At 48.6% G+C, this 24,070-nt stretch overlaps 1 protein-coding gene across 6 annotated transcripts in view; it reads left to right on the top strand.

Annotated features, from left to right (window-relative positions):
* USP22 (ubiquitin specific peptidase 22) overlaps window positions 1-24,070 on the top strand; it is a 502,385-nt gene that overhangs the window by 230,724 nt on the left and 247,591 nt on the right. For all 6 annotated transcript variants that reach the window (XR_013602089.1, XM_078665231.1, XM_078665230.1 and 3 more), the window contains one exon: window positions 9,175-9,344. Coding sequence is in view for 5 of the 6 variants with exons in the window: in XM_078665231.1 (XP_078521357.1) it covers window positions 9,175-9,344 (170 nt within the window). In the remaining variant the exon portion in view is untranslated. The remainder of the gene's footprint in view (window positions 1-9,174; window positions 9,345-24,070) is intronic.

The raw sequence follows: 24,070 nt of genomic DNA, 5'->3' as shown, positions 1-24,070 counted from the left end.
TCAATAAATCTATGGTCTGTGATGGTGAATCCTCAATCCAAGAATTGATCTGTTATCAGTTGATCTAGTGGGTCATCTGACTAAAAAAACTTCATCTGCATACCAATATCAATGACTTACAAATGGCCGCTTCTTAAGGATGTGGGTCACATTGTGTTCATGGCATATGTGACTGTAGATACACACATGTTGCATACTTTTGCTCTTTTGTTGTTAAACTGACATTACAAGTTGTTTTTCAGCAAAGAAGCTTTGAGTCACAAATGCTATGTGACTCCTTCCTTAGTCGTACAATGTGCATAAAAACCCACTTCACCCATAGATTGGGGTTTTCCCACTATAGGGTACATACATGTTCTGTACTGCTCAGAATCGACATGTTCCCTGTGCCTTTTGTGGGCCTAGCAGTTTGGTGACTTTGACATTGATGATCGTAGAGCAATCATTGTGATCATGTGAACCACAGTAAACATTTTTAATCTAGACGATGGCCGACTCCTTAAACATAGCAACTTGCCGAAAGGAGGCAGATATATGGTGAAGGGCTGAACACCCTTTTGCTCTTGCCTACAGTGCCACACCAGGTCCCCTTGGACACAGCGCCTGCAAACCTTGCCTCTCCACAGATCACAACAAGACCTCCTGAGAGTCCTCCTTCGCTTTAAGGTGTAAGACTAAATGCTAAGCTACATGAAGGAAAGGCCTGTGCTCATCGTAAGATGCACCAGCAATCAGTGCTAAGACACCAGATATTTTTATTGATCACGGCTTCCTTAAGATCATGGCAGCGATGGCAGGGCTGCTGGAGTAGCAGCACATCAACCGACACTTAGTTTATATATCGTGTCTTAAAGCATCTGAGAGGCGATCAAGGTAACATAGTCAACGTTGAGGCTGGTAAATCCACTCTCAAGGTGACCATGAGTACTACCCTCGTCCTGAACACTTAACTGAAGCCTCACCCACCTAATTGCCATAGTGGCAAAGCATGGCTCCAGAGGGAGTATTGCTTAGAGCCCTGAGCACATGAGGCAAAAAGCTTCCAAGTTTGGTGTACCGCTGCCTTTGGATGCTAGTTAACGCCAGGATAAAAAAGCCGAGTTAAGCAAGTTCCAGAAAAAAGGAGTAAAACTCCACCACACCTCTACGATCTTGCTTGTGAATACTCCTGACACTACACATTCTGCGCCAACGTCTGTGCCGAAATAGCACTGTAAGCCCAGTACCCAGACTTCAACGCAGAGATCGTAGCTCTCTTAAGCAGCCATCCTCAAATGGCTAGCTGAAGTATTGGATGCATAGCAGTAAAGATGTTTTATCCTCCTGGATACTGTAAATATGTCTGCAAAGCCACCTCTGGGGAAAGTTTTCAGTACCTTTGTCTCTCATACCCAAGAAGCCAACACTCACATTTGAGCAGGCAACCACTATTGAGAGACCTTGGCACCTACTGTCATAAAACGACAAGACCACCTCCTTTATATTTTTTACCCTCATACTTAACCGCCTGATCGTCCACACCCATATACTTCTCTGCCTACCTTAAATTCTCCAGAGGGGATCAGTCCACTCTTGCTGTGACTCTACCAGCCATTATTGGTAGAAAAACCCTTGAGATGAACCTGCAGAGACCATAGTAGAGAAAGGTCCATGGGACAATTGTTGACCCTCCAGACAGCCCAGATCTTGAGCCATCTCACACCAAGCAATAACCTCCTGATACTCCTTGGTGAAGAGAAGGATGCCCACAGTCAACAATGCCTTACAATTGCTGACCATCCAACTTCATAATTCCCCCAACAACATTCCCCCCTCTCTCCCCTTGCCCTCCACTTTAACCTCTCTCCCTTATCCTTTACTCCCCTCTGCAGATATGTCCACGATCAACAATGTCCTACAACTGCTGACCATGTACACGTCCAACAATGCCACACAATTGTTGACCCCCCCCCCGCATACCCCCCTGGCCCGACCTTCTTCGATGGACCCTCCTCTTCCCCTGATCCTCCCTACTCCCCAAAGCTCCCAATCGCCCACTCATACGACCTGCCCTCACTCTCCCCTCATTTCCCACACCACAAGTGCTATCCCCCACCCCCTTTCTGACTCTCCCTGCCCTTCCCCTTCCCCTCCCACTCTTACTCCACCCTATTCCTCCTCACCGAAACCCATACTCTGTCCCCCCGAAACTCAATGCACCCATCAACCCGAACCGTCTCTCACTCTAATCCAGAACCGCCCCTTCACCCCCCCCCCCCTAGTCCCATCCTCTCTCCCTTTGTTTACCATGGCTCCCCCCTCCCGACCAGTCCCTCACCGTTCCTCCGAACACTCCTGCCCCTCCATTTCCTCCTTCTTCACTCTCGATGACCACATACCCATCTTCCCCCTCCATGCCCCTCCTCTTGCCCTACTACCACAGTCCTCCCATCTCCCTTTCTAGGAACCCCACCCTCCCTCCCAACAACAAACCACCCCCTATGAAGAACATCGCTCATCCCGTTCCGCTCCCTCCCCCTTCTCCAATATCCCACCTTAGTCTTATATCTAACTCTCTTTGCAACATTGAACACACTCTTGCCACTCTCACCAGAGATCTCGCTCATCTTAGATCTGATTTCTATTCCCTCAAAAACAGAGCCCTCCCACTTCGGTTAAACTGCGCTCGTACTAGACATAAGAATCCCGCTACCCCAAAACAGTTTTGCACGACTCCTCTACACTGCCGCACACACAGACCTCTCCGCACCTCCTGCCCCCTCTCCCCCATGGAGATGCTCGACCTCTGCAAATCCTACCCTCACTGCTCACCCACTAATTTCCAGCCTCCCCCGGCCTCCAGCATCCCTGTCATACTGGGGACTAGCCGAACTCCCCGCTCACCTTGCCCACCTAGGCCTCCTCCCCAACTCACAGCCATCCACTCCCTTCCACTCCCTAAAACTCCCCCGAAACCTCTTCACTGCATGCTTGTTAATTGTCGGTCCGCTGTGCGACATGCCACTGAAATATCAGAAACTATCCTTAGTGAATCCATCGACATTGCGTTCCTAACGGAAACCTGGCTCAAAGACCACTCGACAAGCATCCTGGACCTCCTAGCTCCTCCGGGCTATTCTATTCTCAGGATAGACAGGCCCATCCGAATTGGCAGTGGTGTTGCCATCATCTTCAAAGAGGAACTACAAATTTCCCTTGTCAATAATACTAATTACTCCACCCTTGAATACCTTGAAGCTGAACTCAAAATTCACGGCTCCCAACCCATTCGCCTTCACAACATATATAACCCTCCCGGCAATACTCATCCCTTCGTTGATGAACTATCCAACATTCTTACACAATCCTCACTTTCGAATTCCCTCAACATTTTCCTGGGAGACTTTAACCTCCACTGGAATGAGCGCAGCGATCCCTCTATCACCCTCCTTTCCAACCTCCTCGAGATCAATGACCTAGTGCAACTGTCACTCCCCGACCCATTCCAAAGGAGCTATCCTAGATGCAATAATTACTAGCAAAGATCTAGCCCTCCTATCCAACATTGTTCCCATCGACTGGTCCGACCACCATCTCATACTGTTCTCTATAGCGGTCTCTGCCACTCCCCCGCCCACGAAAACCACTAAACCCTCGAAACTGACCAGAAATTGGAGTAATATCCCCCCGGATGTACTGGATTCCAAACTCCATGCCCAACTTCTCGCCATTCCGCCCTCACTTAACGCAAATGAACTTACAGAACACTACAACAAAGCAGTTACTGAAACCCTAGACCGCCTGGCCCTGCTTAAGCTCAAAAACCAAAGAACCGTCCCTTCCAAATCATGGTTTAATACGGAGCTTAACAATGAAAGACGCTCACTGAGACAGACGGAAAGAACATGGAGACTGCACCCTTCCCCCTTGCACCTAGCTCGCCTCAGACTTGCAAGATCCTCTTACAAAAAACACATCCTTAAACAAAAAGCATCCTTTTTCAGAACACAACTTGACCAAGCCAAAAACAGACCCAGAGAACTGTTCAACATTGTTCGCAATCAAACCTCAGCCGCTCCGCCTGTACTTATGGCCTCGACGTCCAGATGCGAAGAAATAGCCCTCTTTTTCTCTGAAAAAATTACAAAAATAGAGCAATCCTTCCTGCCGACTCTGACCCCTACCTCCATACTACACATCCCCCCTACCGCACCTGCTTCCTGCCCACTCCCCCCCGCCACCTCCACGACCCTCCATAATACTGATCTCACTCCCCCCCCCCCCTTTCCCTCCACCCTCCAAGATTCTAATCCCCCCAACACTCACCCTAAAAATAACGCCGCTTGGCATAATTTCCAGCCAGTCACTGAACGAGATGTCTTTGACATCATTGCAAAACTTAAACCCTCCTCCCACACTAAAGACCCCCTCCCTTCTAAACTTGTCCAAAACCTCAAACATATCATCACACCTGCCTGGACCTCGATCATTAACACCTCCCTAGCCACCGGCTGTGTCCCCACCTCCCTTCAACTGGGACAAATCACCCCCATTCTTAAAAACCCTACGGCTGACCCTAATGACCTCAACAACCTCCGTCCTATCTCCAACTTGCCCCTCCTCTCGAAAGCCCTTGAAAAATGTGTCCTTCAGCTTGACAGACACATTGAACTTTTTAACTTACTTGACCCTCTTCAATCTGGCTTCAGGAAAGGCTGCAGCACCGAAACCGCCATGCTTAACATTATAGATGACATTCACCACTCCCTTGACAATGGCGAATCTAGCCTACTGATCCTCCTTGATCTCTCCGCAGCGTTCGATACCGTTAACCACTCTATTCTTCTCAAAGTCCTTAAAGAACGATTCGGCCTTAATGGCATGACTCATAATTGGTTTGTCTCATACCTGCAGCACCGCGCTCAGCAAATTAAAATCAACAATTGCCTTTCGAACCCCTCCCCCATCTCTCTAGGAGTTCCACAAGGATCCATACTATCTCCCTCTCTCTTTAACCTCTTCATGGAACCTCTCACCCTCATTCTCAAACAAGCAGGGATTAACTATCACCTCTACGCTGACGATACACAACTCTACCATAAGATAAAAACCCATGCTGACATCCTCCACCTCAACAACACCCTCATCAAAATTCAAGCCTGGTTCCACTCGAACCATCTCAAACTTAACCCAAAAAAACCTGAAATTATTCTTTTCTCCCCAAAAAACAACCAGCTCCCCATTCAAAAGTGGATCACAGACCTTAACGCCCTCAACTGCTCCCTGTCCCTAGCCACCTCAGTCAAATCCTTGGGCATCTCCCTTGACAACCGACTAACTCTCAACGTTCACATCAACAACTCTGCCAAAGGAGCCCTCCTTACTCTCCGTAACCTTAAGAAAATTAAGCCCCTCATCCCAATTGATGACTTTAAACTGGCAGTCCAATCGCTTGCTCTATCGCGCATTGATTACGGCAATGCCATCCTCACCGGAATTCCCAAAACCCACCTGGCACCTCTTAAATCTGTGCTCAACCTCGCGGCTAGGCTTATCACGGACTGCAAACGTTTTGACCACATCTCTCCCGCCCTTAAATCCCTTAAATGGCTCCCCATTGAAGGTAGATCCACATATAAAACCGCCTGCATTACGCACAAAATCCTCCACCAAAACACACCGGCATACCTCTCCAATAAACTGACCAAAGCAGGCTGCACGCGATCACTGAGAAGCTCCAACACCCTCCTACTTATCCCCCCCCTTCAGAAAAAGAATTCCACTCAGTCACGCTCCTTTTCAGGCAATGCCCCACTTATTTGGAATGCCCTCCCTAAAGACCTCCGCTGTAACCAGTCCTACCCCAGCTTCAAAAAAGAACTCAAACTTCTTCTCCTTAATAAATACTGGGGTTTCTAATCCCTCCCTGGTAGCCTCGCCCCTCTGCATCACCCCACCTATCTGCTCTGCATATGACTTGTGACCACCCGCCTGGCCTACTCCCTTTCCTTCTATCTGATCACCTTACCTCCCCTCCTCATGACAGTCAGTTCTCTTGCATGTTTTTGTATACCTAAGTGAGGCTTCCCGCCAAACTGTGACCGCTATTTTGTATGACTCAGTGTCTAGCAACTGTTTTTACTTTTTTATCTAGATGTCATGTATCCTATGTGGACTTGTTCTTTTATCATTCCGTTGTCTGTGCTTATACACACTGTACCTGTATGGAAACACCTTGTAAAGCGCTCTGATACTCCTGGGTCCAGCCAGCGCTATATAAAACCTCTTAAATAAAAAAATAAAAATAAATAAGCCCTCTCAAGAACTGAACGCACAGTTCAGTTTCTGCCAATGCTTTTGGGGATGCTTAAGACTGCTCCAGATAACTTAAAAGGCCTTGTAAGATCAAAGGTGGTTACACCTATGGTATAGAGGAAATTTAAGGTGTTTCCCAACAACCCTCGCTACGTTAGAGGTAAAGCCCACCCTGATTCTTGGTTGTCCGTACATCAAATAAGGGCGCATCTGTCCATGCAACTGGCCCCCATCCCCCAAATAATAAAAGCAAGACTTTTGAACCAATCCACTGACTTGCCTTGCAGTTCCCTTCATGAAAAGTCACTTTTCTTGTAGCAAAAACGTCCGTCAAGCGCATTAGTGAACTGCAAGCTGTTACTGTTGTAGAGCCATTTATAGTAGCTACATGACAGGGGTGGTCTTTAGGACAACCCACGTTCTTACCTAAGGTTGTATCAACTTTTCATGTGAATCAGACTAGGGAGCTACCCTTTCTTTCCACAGCCAAATTAGTTAGGGGGAAGGGTATTACACACCACTGATATTAAACTGGTGCTCATGATAAGACAAAAGCTTTTTGAAGCACCAATAAACTTTTTGTAGCTTTCACTAAACCTTATAAAGGCCAATCTATTTCAAAATTGGGCATTGTAAGATAGATTGGTAAACGCATCCACAGTTATGTTGAGGCAAACTTTGGACTCCATATACTTGCAACGGCACACACTATGTTACAATGGAGCTACTTTAGGTCTCTTTGATAACCTTTCTTTAGTAGATATTTGTGAAGTTGCTACTTGGTCAATGCCGCACACATTCACATAGAATCACTGTGGGGATATATAAGCTTGTAAATAAGAGGTTTTTGCCCAGATTTTCTTAAGAAACTGGTTTCAGACATCTGAATCATCTGCCCATTTGCCACCATGAGGAGGAAGCCGCATGTACAGTTGATGCATAGCATGTGTATCGACAGACACACATGCTACAAACTGAAAGTAGTGTGACGTGCTGTAAATTCTCATGCATCCATCCTCCTCCCAGGCATGGGTAGCGCTAGCACATTTGCTATTCTAAATACATATTAACTATCAACTAACCGTGTGCAGATCTCCTACCTACTATTCCCTGCACTCCATTTTCACCCACTGAGCGAAAAACGATCTACAGGTGGTCTGCTCATGCATGTTGTAAGCCTAAAAGGGGGGGAGGGGGAGACAGAGCATCCCGTGACTCGGAGCTTCTTTGAAGAAAAAAACAACTTATGTCCAAGGTGACAGTATATGGCAGGAGGATTGAAATCATGTTAATCTATAGCACTTAATTTCCTGACTTCACTCTTATTTTTCTGTACATCGTGTGGTTTTGATCATTTGTTTATGTCCAGAAGACTTTCTACTAAGGCAGTCTATTTTTGAAAGTCGTATTCTTTGAAAGTCATATTCTGAAGGGGGGGGGGAGATATAGACACTCACTCACTCACTCACTCACTCACTCACTCACACACTCACACACTCACACACTCACACACTCACACACTCACACACTCACACACTCACACACTCACACTCCCACACTCCCACACTCCCACACTCCCACACTCACACACTCACACACTCACACACTCACACCCTCCCCTCCCCTCCCCTCCCCTCTCCTCTCCTCTCCTCTCCACTCCCTCCACTCCCTCCACTCCCTCCACTCCCTCCACTCCCTCCACTCCCTCCACTCCCTCCACTCCCTCCACTCCCTCCACTCCCTCCACTCCCTCACTTTTCGATTTGGCAGATAATGGTTTAGGTATTATTTTAAAGGCTATTTTCGAGCAGTCTCCAGTTTGGTTTTGCATGACAATTAACAAAAACATTTGTGTTCCATTTGTGGTACCGTCTCGGAACTGAAATTTGGCTCTACCGTTTCAGATGACTCCTTGTTTCAGCCTCCATGTTCTTGTCTGTTAGATTTTTCTTTTAAAAATGTTTTATGGCACTTCAGCAGGAAGGGTGAGAAAAGGTCCGCCTTTGTAGTCTTCTCCCTTGATGGTTTTATTTTTTTCAAATGGTAACCTTACTGTTGCAGTCAAGCCTCCTTGTTTGCCTAAGGTTTTAAGGATTCACTTAGAACAGGGTGTGTCTTTGCCTTTTTCCCACCTCTTAATTTTTTGAACTAGAATTTCAGGTTCTTAAGTACGATCCAAGAAGAGAATTTAGTCATTCTCTGCAGGATTAAATAATTCAGGGTTGGTTAAAACCTATTTGTTGGTTATGAAGGAGCAGAACATGGTTAGCTGACCAGCAGACCATTTCGAGATGAAATTCCTCAGTGATTAATATTGGATATGATTTTACTGGGAAGAACCCTCCACTAGAGGTTTTATAGATCCCTCTGCCTTATCAAAAGTTGATATTTTAGCTTTGCTGGTATCGCCTAGACTGACTGCTTCAGGAACGGCTTTTCATAAGGTATCTGTGGAAAGAAGTATCAAATAGTAGAAGTTACCACCCTTTGGTCAAATTCTGCCTGATTGATACTAGTCTTGCTGCCAATTTATCACTCTATCCTCCTTTTCCATTTTTCTTCTTTGACGTTCATTTTTCTGTCTTTAACAGTCTGTTATGACTTTTCCTTTATTGACCTTTCCAGTGCCTGCAGTACACTATACATAAACTGACACACTCGCACTGATCTGGGACGTTTGGCCAGCAACACTTCCAGTTAGTGATATGTTGCTTTCATAAAATTATTCAGAATCCAGTCTGAACCTGAGGATGTTCACATTTGGAATCTGCTGGTATTGAATCCATCCGAAAGAATGTCTTGCAGACAATTCAAACAAAAGTATGTTCAGTCTCTTAATAAAAAACAAATCTATAATTCTCCAATCTTTCTTCTCTATAGGTCTACGAGGGCTGATCAACCTTGGAAATACGTGTTTTATGAACTGTATCGTTCAAGCACTTACCCACACTCCACTACTGCGAGACTTTTTCCTTTCAGACAGGCACAAATGTGAAATGCAAAGCCCAAGCTCATGTCTTGTTTGTGAAATGTCTACACTCTTTCAGGAGGTAAGTCATCAAATCTGGCACACGTTTGCTTTTTGTATATAATCAGTTTAACAACTTAATCTGATTTTCTTGTCTGACTATCTGTGCAGTAAAATCATCCCGTGGCCATGTACCCAAGCCCAGTTTTGTCAATGATCCACATACACCTTTTCTCTAGAAAGATTTGAGGAAACAATACCCACATGTAAAGTCATCCTTATTTGTCAAATTAGACATTTACCGATAACCTTATGGAATTTAACGGATTGTGCGGATCTGTTTAATGACTGAAGTGTATATACCATATTTAGTGTTAAAATATAAAATCCTGCATTGCAATTGGTATTTAAAAACAAAAGATAATTACCGGTACGGTTGTGTGCATCAAAACCACTGCAAAGGAATTAAATGTGAGAAGAAACAATCTGTATTTTTTCTTAGGAAAGCAGCTCCTGGAGTCTCGGTAACCCATAACATATAATGAACGATGCTCAGTTCATATTGTAATCTACTATGGTGCCATCGCAGTCTAACGTCTTGAAACCTCAATTTTAGACCCTAAAACCAAGAAGCTAATGTCAAACTTGTGTGGGAGAAACATATAGCTGAATGTTGCAAAACCTGATCCACTTCCCAAATGGTTACATTATTAATTTAATTGTAACTGCCAATACAGTAACACACAGCAACTTATTTTTTGGTAAATTCTCAAATACGTTTTGCTGCTACAGCAATAACATGGAATGGAAGCTGCCCAAGTTTTCTTCTAAGCTGTTTTGAATCAGGTCTTTGAAAAAGTTAAGAGTGGAGGAAGAATATATCCTACTTTAGTTTACAGTGAGTAGGCAACAGAAAGAATTTATGTTGGGTTCATATCAAGCAAGAAAGTTACTAATTGAACACCGGTCTGGTAAAAATTAACTGGTTAGTCTGCCAGGTAGCTTTCTGCAACAAAGACCAAAGCCACACAGCATGGGTGACCATGTTGTACCAAATGGAGTTGCTTCTGGGCCTTCAATTTGATGCACTTTTTTCAACCAATGCCTATATTGATCATGATTTGTTTTGTATAGACCGAATCCTGTCTCCATCTGCACCATGATGCTTAACAGAGTTAACTTCTGCTAAAGTGAAGGTGTTTGGAGCTGTGTGGGAAATTAGAAACATGGTTTTTGGCACTCCTAGTCATGTTTTGAGTGCAAGGGTCTAGGTAATTTGTTATGGTTACTGGAAACAAATAATTTCTCCAGTATTGGATCTTCCATAAATTCACATGCTTGAATCAATCCCTGTCATCGAATTGGGAGTCCCACGGTACTATAATAAAGCAATGTGTATCTCTACAATAAACTGAATGGCAATAAACCATATGTCCTAGAACATACCTATGTCCTTTTAAAAAAAGGACCAAACTATAAACTTTAGCCAATCAGGTGCCGACACCCTCTAGAACACCCCACAGTGAGGCGCCTCCGATTTTCTTCTGAAAGTCATGTGTAGGGAGTCCCCTTCGTGCTCTGCTCAAATTTCTTTCTCAAGTGTTTTTTTTAAGGTATTGACTGCCGAGAAGAATTATTTCTTTCAATAACTGCATATATTGACAGGATATCATGTCCCAACTTCCTAAAAAAGGAGTTTTCAGATCCTGTGACTCGTGTAGAAAGAAGAGGCTCCATTCGGATGACACACATAAAGGCTGCTTTTTTGTCTTTATCCAAAGCATAAGGTGAGAGACTGCAAAATCTGTTGCACCTTATCTAAAAAAAAAAAAACTCTTGAGGACAGGGAAGGTAGACGTTTGCTATGGTTACAGAAGATTAAACGTAAGGAGTGCCCATTATCTGAGGAGGATAGCAATCGCTTTTTACAGACTTCATCTGTAAAAAGGGTAGCATCATTGAAAAAGATTACCTCTGAACCGCCTTCACAGGCTATTAAAAAATCTAAAGCAATTTCTTCTCGACATGAAAGGAGGCATGAGGACCTTCCTCCTTCATCCAAAAATAAGAAAACTGCCTCTGAAAAGGTTCATTCAGAACCTACCACTCCATCCTTGAAAAGAAGCATTGCCAAAACTCCTTCACAATCGCTGCCGTTGACTAAGATCTTTTAAAACAAATTCGAGCTCCTTGAGTAGATTAACGTTGACAATGACCACATCTACAATGACCAGGACCTCAACATCTACCTTTAGGGCAGCAGCTTCACCCATGATCATCACCTTGTCACGTAGAAATGCATGACAGTCTTAACGCCCAATGATTGGGATGATTAACTCAGTCCTACGTCATCTCCACTTACAGCGACTCCAGTAGTCTTGCTGCCAGATGACATTGGCATTTCTCATAATTTAAAGGAGAGCTACTAAAAGATTTGAACTTCCAATGCTTACTAAACAGGCAGATTGTTTTGTCTACGATTTTAAAGAGCCTGCCAAAAAGTGAGTCAGGGCTATCCCTATTATTGATTTTATTTGGCAGGACGGTCTTAAAGCCATGAAAATCCCGGTAATGCTTTCAGCAGTCATCCCAAAATTGGTTAAAAAGTTCAAAGCTCCAGATGATTCTCCCACCTGCCTCAATGGACAGCCAAAATAAGATTCTGTGATTTCCCAGGCAGCACAGCGCCGCTCTAAAAATCCACTCTCACCTATTTCCTCTCCTCCAGACAATGATGATCGTTGTCTTGATAATGTCTTTGGAAAACATTTTCTGCCAACGATGGCGGCAACCACAGTTGGAGCGGCAAATATTCTTGCTATTCTATGCTGCTATAACTGCCAAATGTGGTCTGGTATGTCTGCTTATGTATTACCAGAGGAAACCAAGCTGTAAGCCCTGAAGATTCTACAGAAGGGGAAAAGATTATTCGCTGAGCAAGACATATATCTCTTACCACAAGTGGAACTAGACCAGCACATTCTAGACTGACCATCAGTGGGGCAAGCCCAACCTGGATCTATTTGCAAAAAAGGAACAAGAAATACTCATTCTTTGCAAGCTGGCATCCCCAACAGGGATTGTGGGGAAATGTGTTTTCGATATGATGGTCAAGGATCAATGCTTGTGCTTTTCCCCCTAGCCCGTTAAATCCACGAGTGCTCAACAAATTTGAGAGAGCCTTTCCGACTTCTTCTCATAGCTCCCAGGTAGCTCAGGCAGTTCTGATACAGAGCGCTCTTGCTCCTCTCTGAAAACCTCCTGTTCAACTCAAACCTATACCAAAGCTGCTAACCCTGAATCTGGGCCAGGTCCATTATCTCGATCTGACTTTACTGCACGTATCGGCCTGGCTCCTGAGTTCCATGAGCTCTCCAACGTAGACATTCCTGCAGACATCCGGGATATCCTAGCCAAAGCAAGAGCTGAAACCACCAACAGAACCTATACATTCAAATGGAAATGCTTCTGCATTTGGTGCGCAGACTATGTCCACCGCCAGGACAAAGCCTCCTATATCTGCTCAAACTAGCAAGATCCTGTTTGACTTATTTTTCCTCCAGGGTGCATCTGGCAGCAATCTCCAGGTTTGGGCGATCCAGTAATATGCCTCCTGTATGGTCTAATCTCATTGTAAAACAGTTTCTCAAGAGCCTATACATGATTTTTCCTCCAGCATGAAATCCTCCACCATTGCAGTACCTCAATTTAGTACTGGGACACCAACATTTGAGCCCATTCACAGGGCAGAATTGAAATACCTTACTCAGAAAACTACACTTCTAGTGGCTCTCACATACGCCAAAAGAATAAGTGACATTCACACATTAACCATTAAGGAACCTTTGCTTCAATTCAAAGCAGGCTATGTTCTACTTCGAACCAATCCTAAATTTCCCAAAGTGCTGTCAGACTTCAACCTAAACGAGCCAGTCATCCTATGAATGTTCTTTCTGAATTCTCAGACAATTGCAGAAAAATCTCTCCACTTTATGGATGTCAAAGATACCTAAAGTTATACCTGCAAATACTTATCAAATCCATAGAGCGGGTCAACTGTTTCTGGCTTACGGTGGTATCAGGAAATGTCTTCCTGTTGCAAAACTGACTGCATAGACAATAGATTTTTGCCACTCGCAGTCTGGAAAGCCGTTACAAGACAAGGTCAAAGCCCATTCCACCAGGGCTGGCTCCACATCTACGGCTCATTTTGTTGGTATACCCATCCAGCATATCTGCAAAGCAGCAACATGGTCCAACAGGCATACATTTACAAAACATGATTTCCTGGATGAGACTCAAAAGGCCGGTTAACTGTGGGACAAGCAGTGTTAAGACATCTGTTTCAATAAGGTGAGCCTCTTTTACATGTTTTCGCTCCAGCCGCTAAATATATATTTATATGCTATTGTAGTGCTGTTATTGGTGTACTGCTTATTATTCAGATTCAAGCATGTGAATCTATGAAAGATCCAATACTGTAGAAGAAAATTACTGATCAGTAAATGTTGTTCTCCTGTATTGATATCTTTTGTAGATTCACATGCTTGAATCAGAATTACCCTCCTCCCCTTGGAGAGTCTCCTTTCATCTGTTTTATTAATTCACACTTGTTTTTTTGTCAACTCTTTTTTTTTTATTGGCATTTTGTAATACACATTTTCCAATGGTCGCTTTTTTAGATAACGGTTACAATTATAGCTGCAAGCACCCCAGTACTCCGGTATCGGTACACTAACAACATCTATCGTTACAAGATATTATGTCGCTATGGTATATGCAGGGAGCAGCTGGGCACCAATCTATCGTACATGTCCACAGTGCCAGTGAGTCTTTGCGCCATCTCTCCACCTGAACTGCCAGTCCATATAAACCTACGCTATTATAACCACAACATTTATAGCGAAGAAACAGTGATAACAACAAGCAGTCATAACGCCTATGCACAGAACAGATCAATCCCCCCCGCCTCCACCCAAGACCCCCTCGCCCCTCCCTCAATCAATGAATGTGTCGCATCTCCGGTGTGTCTGGGCATCCCTTCGCGCTCCTCCCTCCTCTGTCCTCTTCTGCTGACGCCCGTGTGCACCCCCGTTCACTACACCCTCCCATCATCCCGACTCTGGGCTCCCGCCGGCGCTTTGATGTCGGTGCCGTTGCTGCCTCTGCTACCGTCATTAGGGGTCGCTGCGCCTCCCTCTCCATGCTGCTCCATTCCGCCCTCCATGCCCTCACCCCCTTCCGCAGCCGCCTCTGTCCCCGCTGCCTGAAGCGCGTTGAGCATGTTTTCCCATTTGTCCGCCATGGGCTCCTTGCGTAATCCTAACGTTTCCTCCCTCCTTATGGCAGTCCATTCCGCTCGGCCCCACGAAAGGAGAGACAGGGTCCACGTCCGTGTGCTGGGCGGTTCCCTCGCCTTCCATCTTTTCGTCAGAAGTCGCACCGCCGTGATCATTCCCAGGTCCAAAAACCTGGACGACGCTTTGGTAGTAGGGGACTGTTTGAAATGGTGCAAGAGGAACACTGGCCAGTCACATGGGACCTCGCGACCAGTGCATTGCACGAGCCGAGCGTGTATCTCCCCCCAGTAGTGACCAAGCCTCGAACAGCGCCATAGGAGGTGAAGGAGGTCCGCAGCAATCTCGCCGCATCTGGGGCAAGCTGCATCCGCCCTATGGAAGTATTTATTAATTAAATCCGAGGTGAGGTAGGCCCTATGGACTATATAAACTTGGATCTGGCGAAAGCGCATGTTTCTGGGTATACGCACCGGGCTCTTGAGTACACGCTCCCATTCATTGTCCGCCAGCGGCCTCCCCAAGTCTCGCTCCCACTTCCCACGGAGGGGGGCTAGGTCCAACTCTGTGTGTAGACGCAGAGACGCGGCAAACCACTTAATGAGGTGCTTGCCCTTGCCCATGACGTGGAGGTACTGGATCACCAGATTCTGCGACGGCTCCTCCGTCATGTCACCCCACCTCAGTGCCATCCGGGCTATGAGCGACCTGTGCATTAGGAATCCCCCAGGGGGAGCCCGGTCTCTGCAACCAGCGACTCGAAGGGGATCAGGGCTCCATCCTGGTAGAGGTCTCCCAGCGTTTGCACCTCCGCCTCCTGCCACTGCTCAAGCATGCGGTGCGTAAGGACTCCCTCGCCTCCCGGCGAGCCCTCCAACGGCACTGCAGGTGCGTATGGGAGCACTTTCCTCGTGAGGTATAATGCCCTACGGAAGCACCTATACGCCACCCCCAACAGGAGCGGGGCAGGTTTGGCCCAGTCTGCCAGCGGGTGGAACATCGCGGTGATCCGCTCCAAGGTGTAAGGCGGCTCGTCCGTGGCAGTGTCCTCTCTCCCCCTGTCAGCCAGCCAGCGTGCAATCCACTGGAGTTGCGCTGCCAAGTAGTAGTGCTCGAAGCAGGGGGCAGCCAGGCCACTCCTGTCTGTGGGGAGAAATAACTTCCCTAGGGCCAGCCGGTGTCGAGACGCGCCCCACACAGTCGCGCAGGATACCATTGAGCCTGGAGAAGAAGGCCGCGGGCACGAACAGCGGGAGGTTTGTGAAGTAGTAAAGAAGGCGAGGGAGCATCACCATCTTGGCCAGGGCGACTCGTCCCGTGGTCGTCAGAGGAAGCGTGGACCAAAGGCCCATCTGTGCCCTGAGCGCGGTGACCGCTCTGCCTAGGTTCCCGTCCAGCAGGTCCACCGATTGCCTGTATACCTGGATCCCCAAGTATTTGAACGTGGCTGGGCACCATCTCACCCCTGCACCGTGAAGGGTGTACTCCGGGTCGTGCGTCCCGTCATTGAAGGCAAAGAGACAGGACTTGCCCACGTTAACTCGGAGCCCCGAGATGTCAGCGAATTGGCTTGAGTGGGGCGAGCTGTTCCGGCATATTGTTCACGTCTCTGACAAATATCAGGAGATCGTCTGCGTACAGGGACATCTGGTGCGTGCCATCGCCTAAAGGGACCCCATCGCCTAGTAGTTGCCTCATTGCTGCCGCTAGCGGTTCAATGGCCAGTGCAAAGAGTAGCGGCGACAGGGGGCATCCCTGTCTGGTGCCTCTGCCTATCGCCACCTCCTCCGAAACATATGGTCCCAAACGAACTCGGACCACTGGACTCCTGTACAGGAGTCCCACCATTTCTAGGAATTCCCTATCCAGTTCAAACGCCTCCAGCACCGCTCTGAGACACCCCCACTCGAGGCTATCAAAGGCCTTTTCCAGATCCAATATCAGGCATCCCGCTCTGGGCCATGCCGTCGACGCCTCTGCCGCTACTCGGAAGTATCTCCTGAGGTTCAGGGACATTGACCGTGCCGGCACAAAGCCATTTTGGTCCGGGTGGACCAGATGGGAGACCAGTGGCGCCAGGCGCTCGGCTAGTATCTTAGCCAGTATTTTATAGTCTGTATTGAGCATCGCCAATGGGCGATAGGAGCCCATGGACATTGGATCCCTATCCGGCTTAGGCAGGGACACCAAGAACGCTTCCCGCAGGGAGGGCGGTAGTTGGACCTCGGCTATCGCCTCCTGGTACATCTGAAGCAGCCTCGGCGATAAGATGTCTCTGTTCGGCTTGTAATATTCAGCCGGTAGGCCGTCAGGTCCCGGCGTTTTCCCAGTTGCTAACGCCTGGATCGCGTCACCCACCTCCTATAACGTGAGCGGGGCGCCTAGCTCCTCCCTTTGTGTGTCGGCGACCGCGGGCAACGCGATCATCCCCAGGAAGGCAGCCACCGCGTCCTCCCGGCTAGTGCCCCGGGCCTTGTAGAGGTCTCGGTAGTGCTCCGTGAACGCTTTGTGTATGTCGCGCTGCGTGTATACCACAGTGTCATTATCCAGTCGAATGGCTCCTATTGGAGCCCTGCGCTCCGTGGCCTGTATCAGCCAGGCGAGCAAACGTCCGGCTCTGTCCGCTTTCGCGTGCGTCCGGGCCGTATGCGCCGCATAGTTGTGGCACCGTAAACGTTCGATTAGGACCGCGTGCTCATTCCGTAGCCCCTCCAGTTCAAGCGCGTGCCGGCCCGTACCCTCCCCCTCCCGTTCGTACTGATGTAATTCCGATTCTATGCGGGTCAGGGACGCTGAAAGTCGGGTTCTAATGTTCCACGTGGTCCCTATGCAGTGTCCCCGTATGCTTACCTTATGTGCGTCCCACTCCACCAAAGGGTCGCTCGCCGTGCCCTCATTGTCCTCGAAGTAGGAGAGAATGGCACCCCCAAGAGACGACCTGAACTCCGCATCCTCTAGCGCAGCCGCCTGCAGTCGCCATGTGGGCACCGGTGGTCTGTCAGGCACCCAGCTGACTTGGAGTAACAGGGGGTTGTGGTCGGAGTGCGTCCTGCCTAAATACTCCGACTTAGTTATGAGCGGGAGCAGGGATTGAGAGCCCACTATCCTATCTAGCCTAACATGCAAGCCATGTACCGGCGAGTAGTAGGAGTATATCTTGTCTGTGGGGTGCTGTGCTCGCCAAAAGTCCTGGATGGCCCAGTGTGTCAGCCAGTCTCCAAACGTCTGTGCCAGTGAGGTCGCAGCCGCTGCGCGCAGGGGTGGATATGAGCGATCTAACTGTGTTCAGTACCATGTTGTAGTCGCCTCCTAGTAACCAGGGTAGGCCCGCGTATTGTTGAAGGACTTGGTTTAGAGCCGCCAGGAAGGCAGGTTGCTCCGTATTAGGGGCATAGATGGAGCCCAGCAGTATGTCCTGCCCGTTAAGCCTCCCCCTTACTAGTGTGTATCACCCTTCCGCGTCCACCTGCGTATCCGTGTGTTGAAAGGGGACCCCAGTCTTCACTCAGATCAGGGTACCCTGCGCGTGTGCTGAGTAAGTAGTGCCAAGGGTTTGTCCCCTCCATCGTCTGCGGAGCCTGTCCAGTTCTACCCGAGACATGTGCGTTTCCTGTAGGAGTGCGATCCCTGTGTGATGGCGCTGCATATATGCAAAAAGTATCGGCGCGATGGGGTGTGCATGCCCCGGATATTCCAGGTCATGATATTAGTGCATGCCATGGAAAGTGCTGCGTTGTGTTCGCCCGGGGGGGGGGGGGGGAGAAAGAGTGTGTCTCAGGAGGCCGGGGGGTGGGTTCCCCGTCTGAAGGCACTAGTGACTGCATCTGAAACTTGGTAACTGTGGTTAAGCACATAACTTTATGGGCGTATCCCCAACGGGGGGGATGTGTCCAAACTGTTCAACTAAACTGTGGCTTAGCTTATTGCAAGCGCAATGTGTAGCAACTGCCTAGCTTACTATGAACGCAATGTGTGTGCGTGCGGGGAACGCGCAGTCAGTGGCGTCGTCATGTAACTCCCTCAGCGGGCCCCCAAATCAGTTAGGGTGTGTGTGGGTCACCATCCCCAGCGGAGCGTACTAACCAGCGCGAGCCGCCCACCTGCGCCTCCCTGTGCGACAGCGTATGCACATGTGACCCAGGTTAGCAGCGCGTCCGCCCACCTGCAGCATAGGGGCTTATCCTGTTGCTATGGCTATACATACTTGGGCCAGCAAAATTACCAATCCATTTGTTATCAAAGTCTTACAAAGGATACAGCGGGTCCGTGTTCGAGGACATCAGCCATGCAGCAGTTCATCAGGAGGCCTCCGCGTGTCACATTATATAGTCCGCTGTCTGAGGTGTCACCTCCGGTGGCAGGATATCATCCGACAGCACAGTAGACGGTGAAGAGGATCCGCTGACCCCGCCTCCGTCGTGTCGGTCGTGGTCTGGCCCCCCGTGGCCTGATCCCGCACCCAGCGTGGCCACCGCCTCCAGCACCTCCTGTCGCTCTTGTCGTATCTTCTCTGGGCTGGGCGCCGCTTGGCCCAGGCCCGTCCCACGTTTGGCCCCTCTCTTTCCCCTCCTTCTCCTGAAGCGTTGTTCTTGCCATCCGCCGCCCTCCTGGTTCGTGGGCCTCGTCCCCGACCAATGCCCGGTTTCCTCCAACCAGTCCCAGACGTCCGCTGGTGTGTCGAAGAATCGTGTGCCTTCTTTTGCCACTAGGCGCAGCCTCGAGGGGAAGAGCAGTGAGTAGGGCAGTCCCAATTCTCTGAGTTGTTTCTTCACTGCCAAGTATGAGCTCCGTCTCTGAGTCGCCGCAGTGTAGTCCGGGAAAAGAATTACTCTACTATTGCCCACTTGTAAGTCGCTCAGCTTCCGGGTTTCCCGGAGCACCGTGTCCCGGTCTCTGTAATTGAGGAGTTTGAAGAGGAACGGGCGAGGTCTGTCTCCCACCCTCCGGGCCTGCGCCGGTACCCTGTGTGCCCGTTCCACCACGAATTGCGGAGAAAGTACTCCCGGCGGCAGGATCTCCCTGAGCCATGTCTCAGTGTATCGTTCCGGTGTCGTCCCCTCTTCTCCTTCCGGCAGGCCTACTACCCGGACGTTGTTGCGCCGGGAGCGCCCTTCAGCATCCTCGGCACGATCCTCCAGCTCATGGACTCGGTCTATTAGGTCTTGCAGGGCCGCTGTGTGGTTGCGCACCACGGGTTGGATTTCCTGCACTATTTGGCGCTGCTCCGTGACGGTCTCCGCCAGTTTCCGGTGTTCAGCGTGCAGCAGCGTGAAGTCCGACGTCACTTTGTCAATCCGCCCCTCCAGTGACGTCTTAGTTTGCTCCAGAGTCGCCCCTATGCTTTCCACTGCCGCTAGAACTGTGTCCATTTTCGCCGCTAGTGCAGCTGCGGGGTCTACGGTTGCCCGTCGCTGGTCCTGTGTTGCATCTTTTCCACTCGCCTCCTGCTGCCGCTGCAGCGCTTTGTCTTTCAGTCTACCCATAGCAAGTTGCTGTGCCATGGGCATCCACACTCCCGGCTGCGCGGTGGGCAGGTGCGGTCTCCGGATAGCAGGGTCTCGTTTGTGGCGGGCGTTCAGTGGTGGTCCACTCCTTCAGAGTGCAGGTGACGACTGGTGTCTCCTTCAAGCCGCGTGCCAGAGGCTGCCCTGCGTGGAGCGGGGGGGGGGGCCCTCCCCTCAGGATCGTCCTCGCCGGCCCCAAATGCGGTTCCCGAGCGTAAGCGACGCCGTATCCGCCCCACCAGGCACCGGGTCGGCTCTTCTCAGGCGTAGGCGCTCTGACTACGCTCCCCTCAGGATCTTGGCAGCCCAATCCGTCCCCCTGGGGCCTCAGCGGGGGTTCACCACCGCTGTTCTCAGCCTTCGTTCCCATGTCGGTCCGCACGCCAGGTCAGGCCGCCACCTCCGTGCCCACCTCCGGATCTTCACTGCTCGCACCTAAGGCCGCTCCGCGTCAGCCCCACTGCCCTGCACACCCCCGGCGGGTCCGGTCCCCCTCTCTCAGCTCAGTCTGCTCACCGCTGGGTCTTCCTGCTCTCTCCCGCCGTCGGGCGCCACAGGGGGTCACCACCTCACTCAAACGGTGGCGGGTCGGGTGCCCGGTCCGCCCGGTCGCCGCCCGCAGGGCTCGGCAGCGGTCAGGAGCTCTCTCCACAGCGGATGCAGGTATGGGCAGTCCCGAAATGGCGGCTCAGGAACCCGTCTCCTCACAGGCACTCTGCGGCACCTTCTGTAAGCCGGTCAGCACACTGGTCGTTCACCCCGTAGTCACTGCCATGGGCGGGGTCACCTCAACACCAGCGACGTCAAGCCCCCTCCACTACGGGGCCCGGTCAGGCAACGCGTCCCCTGCAGTGGTCCGTCAGCAGCGCCCCTTCAGCAGCTCCGTGCCTCACCTCCTCCGGTTGCCCTAGCTCACCTCCTCCGGTTGCCCTAGCTCACCTCGGGGTCTCCCTGATGCCTCCAGCCGTCGGGCGCCGCAGGGTGCTGCCGCGTTCTGCAACCAGCGGCGGATCGGGTGCCCGGTGTCCAGCTACGGGACTCGCCCACCGCCGGGCGCGCACAGGGTCAGGCGCGCCTAGTCCCAAAATGGCGGCACGCCGTCTAGTCCTCTCACGGGTTCCGTGGGGCACCCCACATTGACAGGTCAGCGTCACAGCAGGCGATCCGGGGCTGCCGCGGAGCCCCCCAGGCGCTCTCCGCAGCTCGCCACCGCGCCAGCAACCGCAGGTCTCCCTCCGCTGCGGGGCTGCCGGACTTCGCGCCGTTCACAACGGCCCGGGGCTGCTCTCCCTCGACGGCAAACCCCCGGCTCTCCTGGTCCCTCCGCTCGCCACAGGCTGCACCGGCGGCGTCCCCAGGTAATCGCGCAGCTCCTCCGCTCCACTGAGGCGGGTGCCCAGCACACTTTGAGGGGAATTGTAGGATAATGCGGGGCCTCGCTAGCGGAGCTCTAACAAGTTGCGCCCGCCATGTTGCCCGGCTGGCCACGCCCCCATTAATTCACACTTGTGCTTGAAAATCTGAGGGTTTTAGGCTCACTGTGAAGTGTTCTAGAGGGTGATGGCACTTGATTGGCCAAAGCTATTAGTATGGTCCTTTTTGAAAGGAATGTAGATAGGCTATATAACAAGGTTTATTGCCATTCTGTCTATTGTAGTGATGCACATTGTGTTATTATAGTACTCTGAGCCTCCTACTTCGAGGAATGATTCAAGTATGTGAATCTATGAAACATATCAATAATGGAGAGGTACAGGTAAGTAACTCATTTTGTGATTTGGTATTTAGTGAGGCAGTATTTACTCTAGGATTTCTTGATGCTCACAATCTGACAGGAAATATCAAAAGATATCCTGTTATGCCTAAAGATGAAAAAAGCTAAGGCACAGGGAATAATTAAGTCTTCAAAGGTTTTCTAAAATACAGTAAGACATGATTCCTCTCTCTCTATTCCAAAGTCTAAGCAGAGCAACTGAAAATGCTTGCCACCGAAGTTGGTTCGACTTGATTTAGAAAGCTTAAGTAAAAACATTTTCCAACCTGAGAGTAAGCCTTGGCTTGCAGAACAAAATCCTTCTGGATAGAGGGTTGGAGCAGGGGTTATTCAGTAATATGAATACAAGGTGCAAAGACTTAAATATTACGTTATGCTTTACCGAAGCCAGCACCATTTAGCTAAAACAGTGAATATGGAGTCAAATGTCTTGACCTCCAAAATCAATCTAGTTTTCACAAGTTGAAGTTTGTTTACTGGGTTTGTGGGGAGGTCTATATAAAGACTGTTACAGTAGTCTAACCTGGCATGGATGATTGGATTTATAATCTGAATTCTTTGCTGTACGAAGAAGAAATTATTAATTGCAGTGCGTGCACTTGTGTAAAAAATGGTCTTAAGAATTTAACTATCTTCTATTGAGGTACATGTCAAAGTTTACACCTAGATTTCTGATGCTTTTACAACATCAGCTTCTGGCAGTGAGCATGAGGCCTAAATTGGTTAATCCACACTGCTTGAAGGGTGTTAAGATATCAGTTATTCACACCATTATTTTGAAGATGTCTTTGACATCTATAGCTGGACACTCGCCATACAGTTATACAAATTTCTGCCTTTACGCTAACATCCCCATCGACCTAAAAACATTCTGGGTGTTGTCAGCATATAGCAATAAGGCCAACTATAGGACTGAATCAAATAGGAATCTATATTAAAAAGGAGAGTGGGGTAGGGGGAAGAACTATCCCCAGCAGTACACTACACGTCAGCAGCTTAATCTCAGACAAAATGGTTCCACAGTTGGCTAGTGTGGCCCACAGTTTTTAAAAATTAAAACCTTTGACAGCTGTGCCTCTTATATCGTAGCCATCCAAGTAGTTAAACTGTATTGATGGTGAATGTTAAAAGTTGCTGAGCGGTCCAATAAAATTAATGCTGTGTGCATATCCTGAGCAGCACAGCAACAAGACCATCCAGTACCGCAGTCAACACCCTCCGTATGGCACCACACATCAAATCCCGCCTTCAATGGATGAAGCGGATTTTGAGGTGCTACAAGTAGACAGTTGGGTTAACAATTGCCCTATCAAGTAATTTGGAAAGATATTGTGGTTGTGAAATTATCCTAAATTTATCAGTGCATTCAGGATCCAGTTTTGGATTTTTTGAGTCACTTAAGGAGTTGAGCTTCCTTCAGTTCTTCCGGATAATAACCTGAAATCAAAGATAAATCAATGATTGCCTGGGCATGCAAATAAGGTTTCAAATATACTGCTTAGGTGAAAAATGCTTCAGTAACTCATCATGTAGGTACCTCAACAAGGCTACCATACTTATTTCTTTTAATATTTGCTATATTAAAATAAACATATTGTACAAGCACCTCTGTAGCACCCATAAATAGCCATTACTATGAATTGGGGAGCAATTGAAGTTATAACCAAAAACATGCAATTACATCATAAATTATTACATCGTTAAATAATTTCAACCAGTAGCTAATTTTCCCTCTTGGGAAACGAGGAATGAAAGAGGGAACAGGACGTGCAAAACCAAATGTGCACCCAAATACTCAATCATAATTTAATAAAACAGACTAGTATTTATTCACACCCTTATAAATTCTTCCTCTTCTGGACTTGCATTCACTAAAACTCATAAAGGAGTATCTATACTACAATATAATTTTTCCACTGGTAATAGAGTAGCTGTTATTAATTTGAGAACTGGTGAAAGAGTTTAGCATAGTATTAGTCATGCCCTGCACAAACTTACCACATAGCCATCAACACCAAGTACAGTCTATTTATTGGACAAATTGCATACCACGACCAAAGATCAGATTCATTAGTAATTGGTAATGCTCTGCAGACATACTCTTTGCACAATACAAATTATGCGCTGGCTGCTTGGTGAAAAGGAAACTGTCTCCCAGCTATAGATTATTACTACTTTGTGGAGCTACAGTTATACCCAATAATTAATAGTAATAGCACACGTTCCTCAGTGG

Source organism: Lissotriton helveticus, chromosome 10, assembly GCF_964261635.1.
Source record: "Lissotriton helveticus chromosome 10, aLisHel1.1, whole genome shotgun sequence".
Classification (NCBI taxonomy): Eukaryota; Metazoa; Chordata; class Amphibia; order Caudata; family Salamandridae; genus Lissotriton; species Lissotriton helveticus.
The sequence above is the reverse complement of the archived record's forward strand: the minus strand, read 5'-3'. Positions and strand labels throughout refer to the sequence as shown.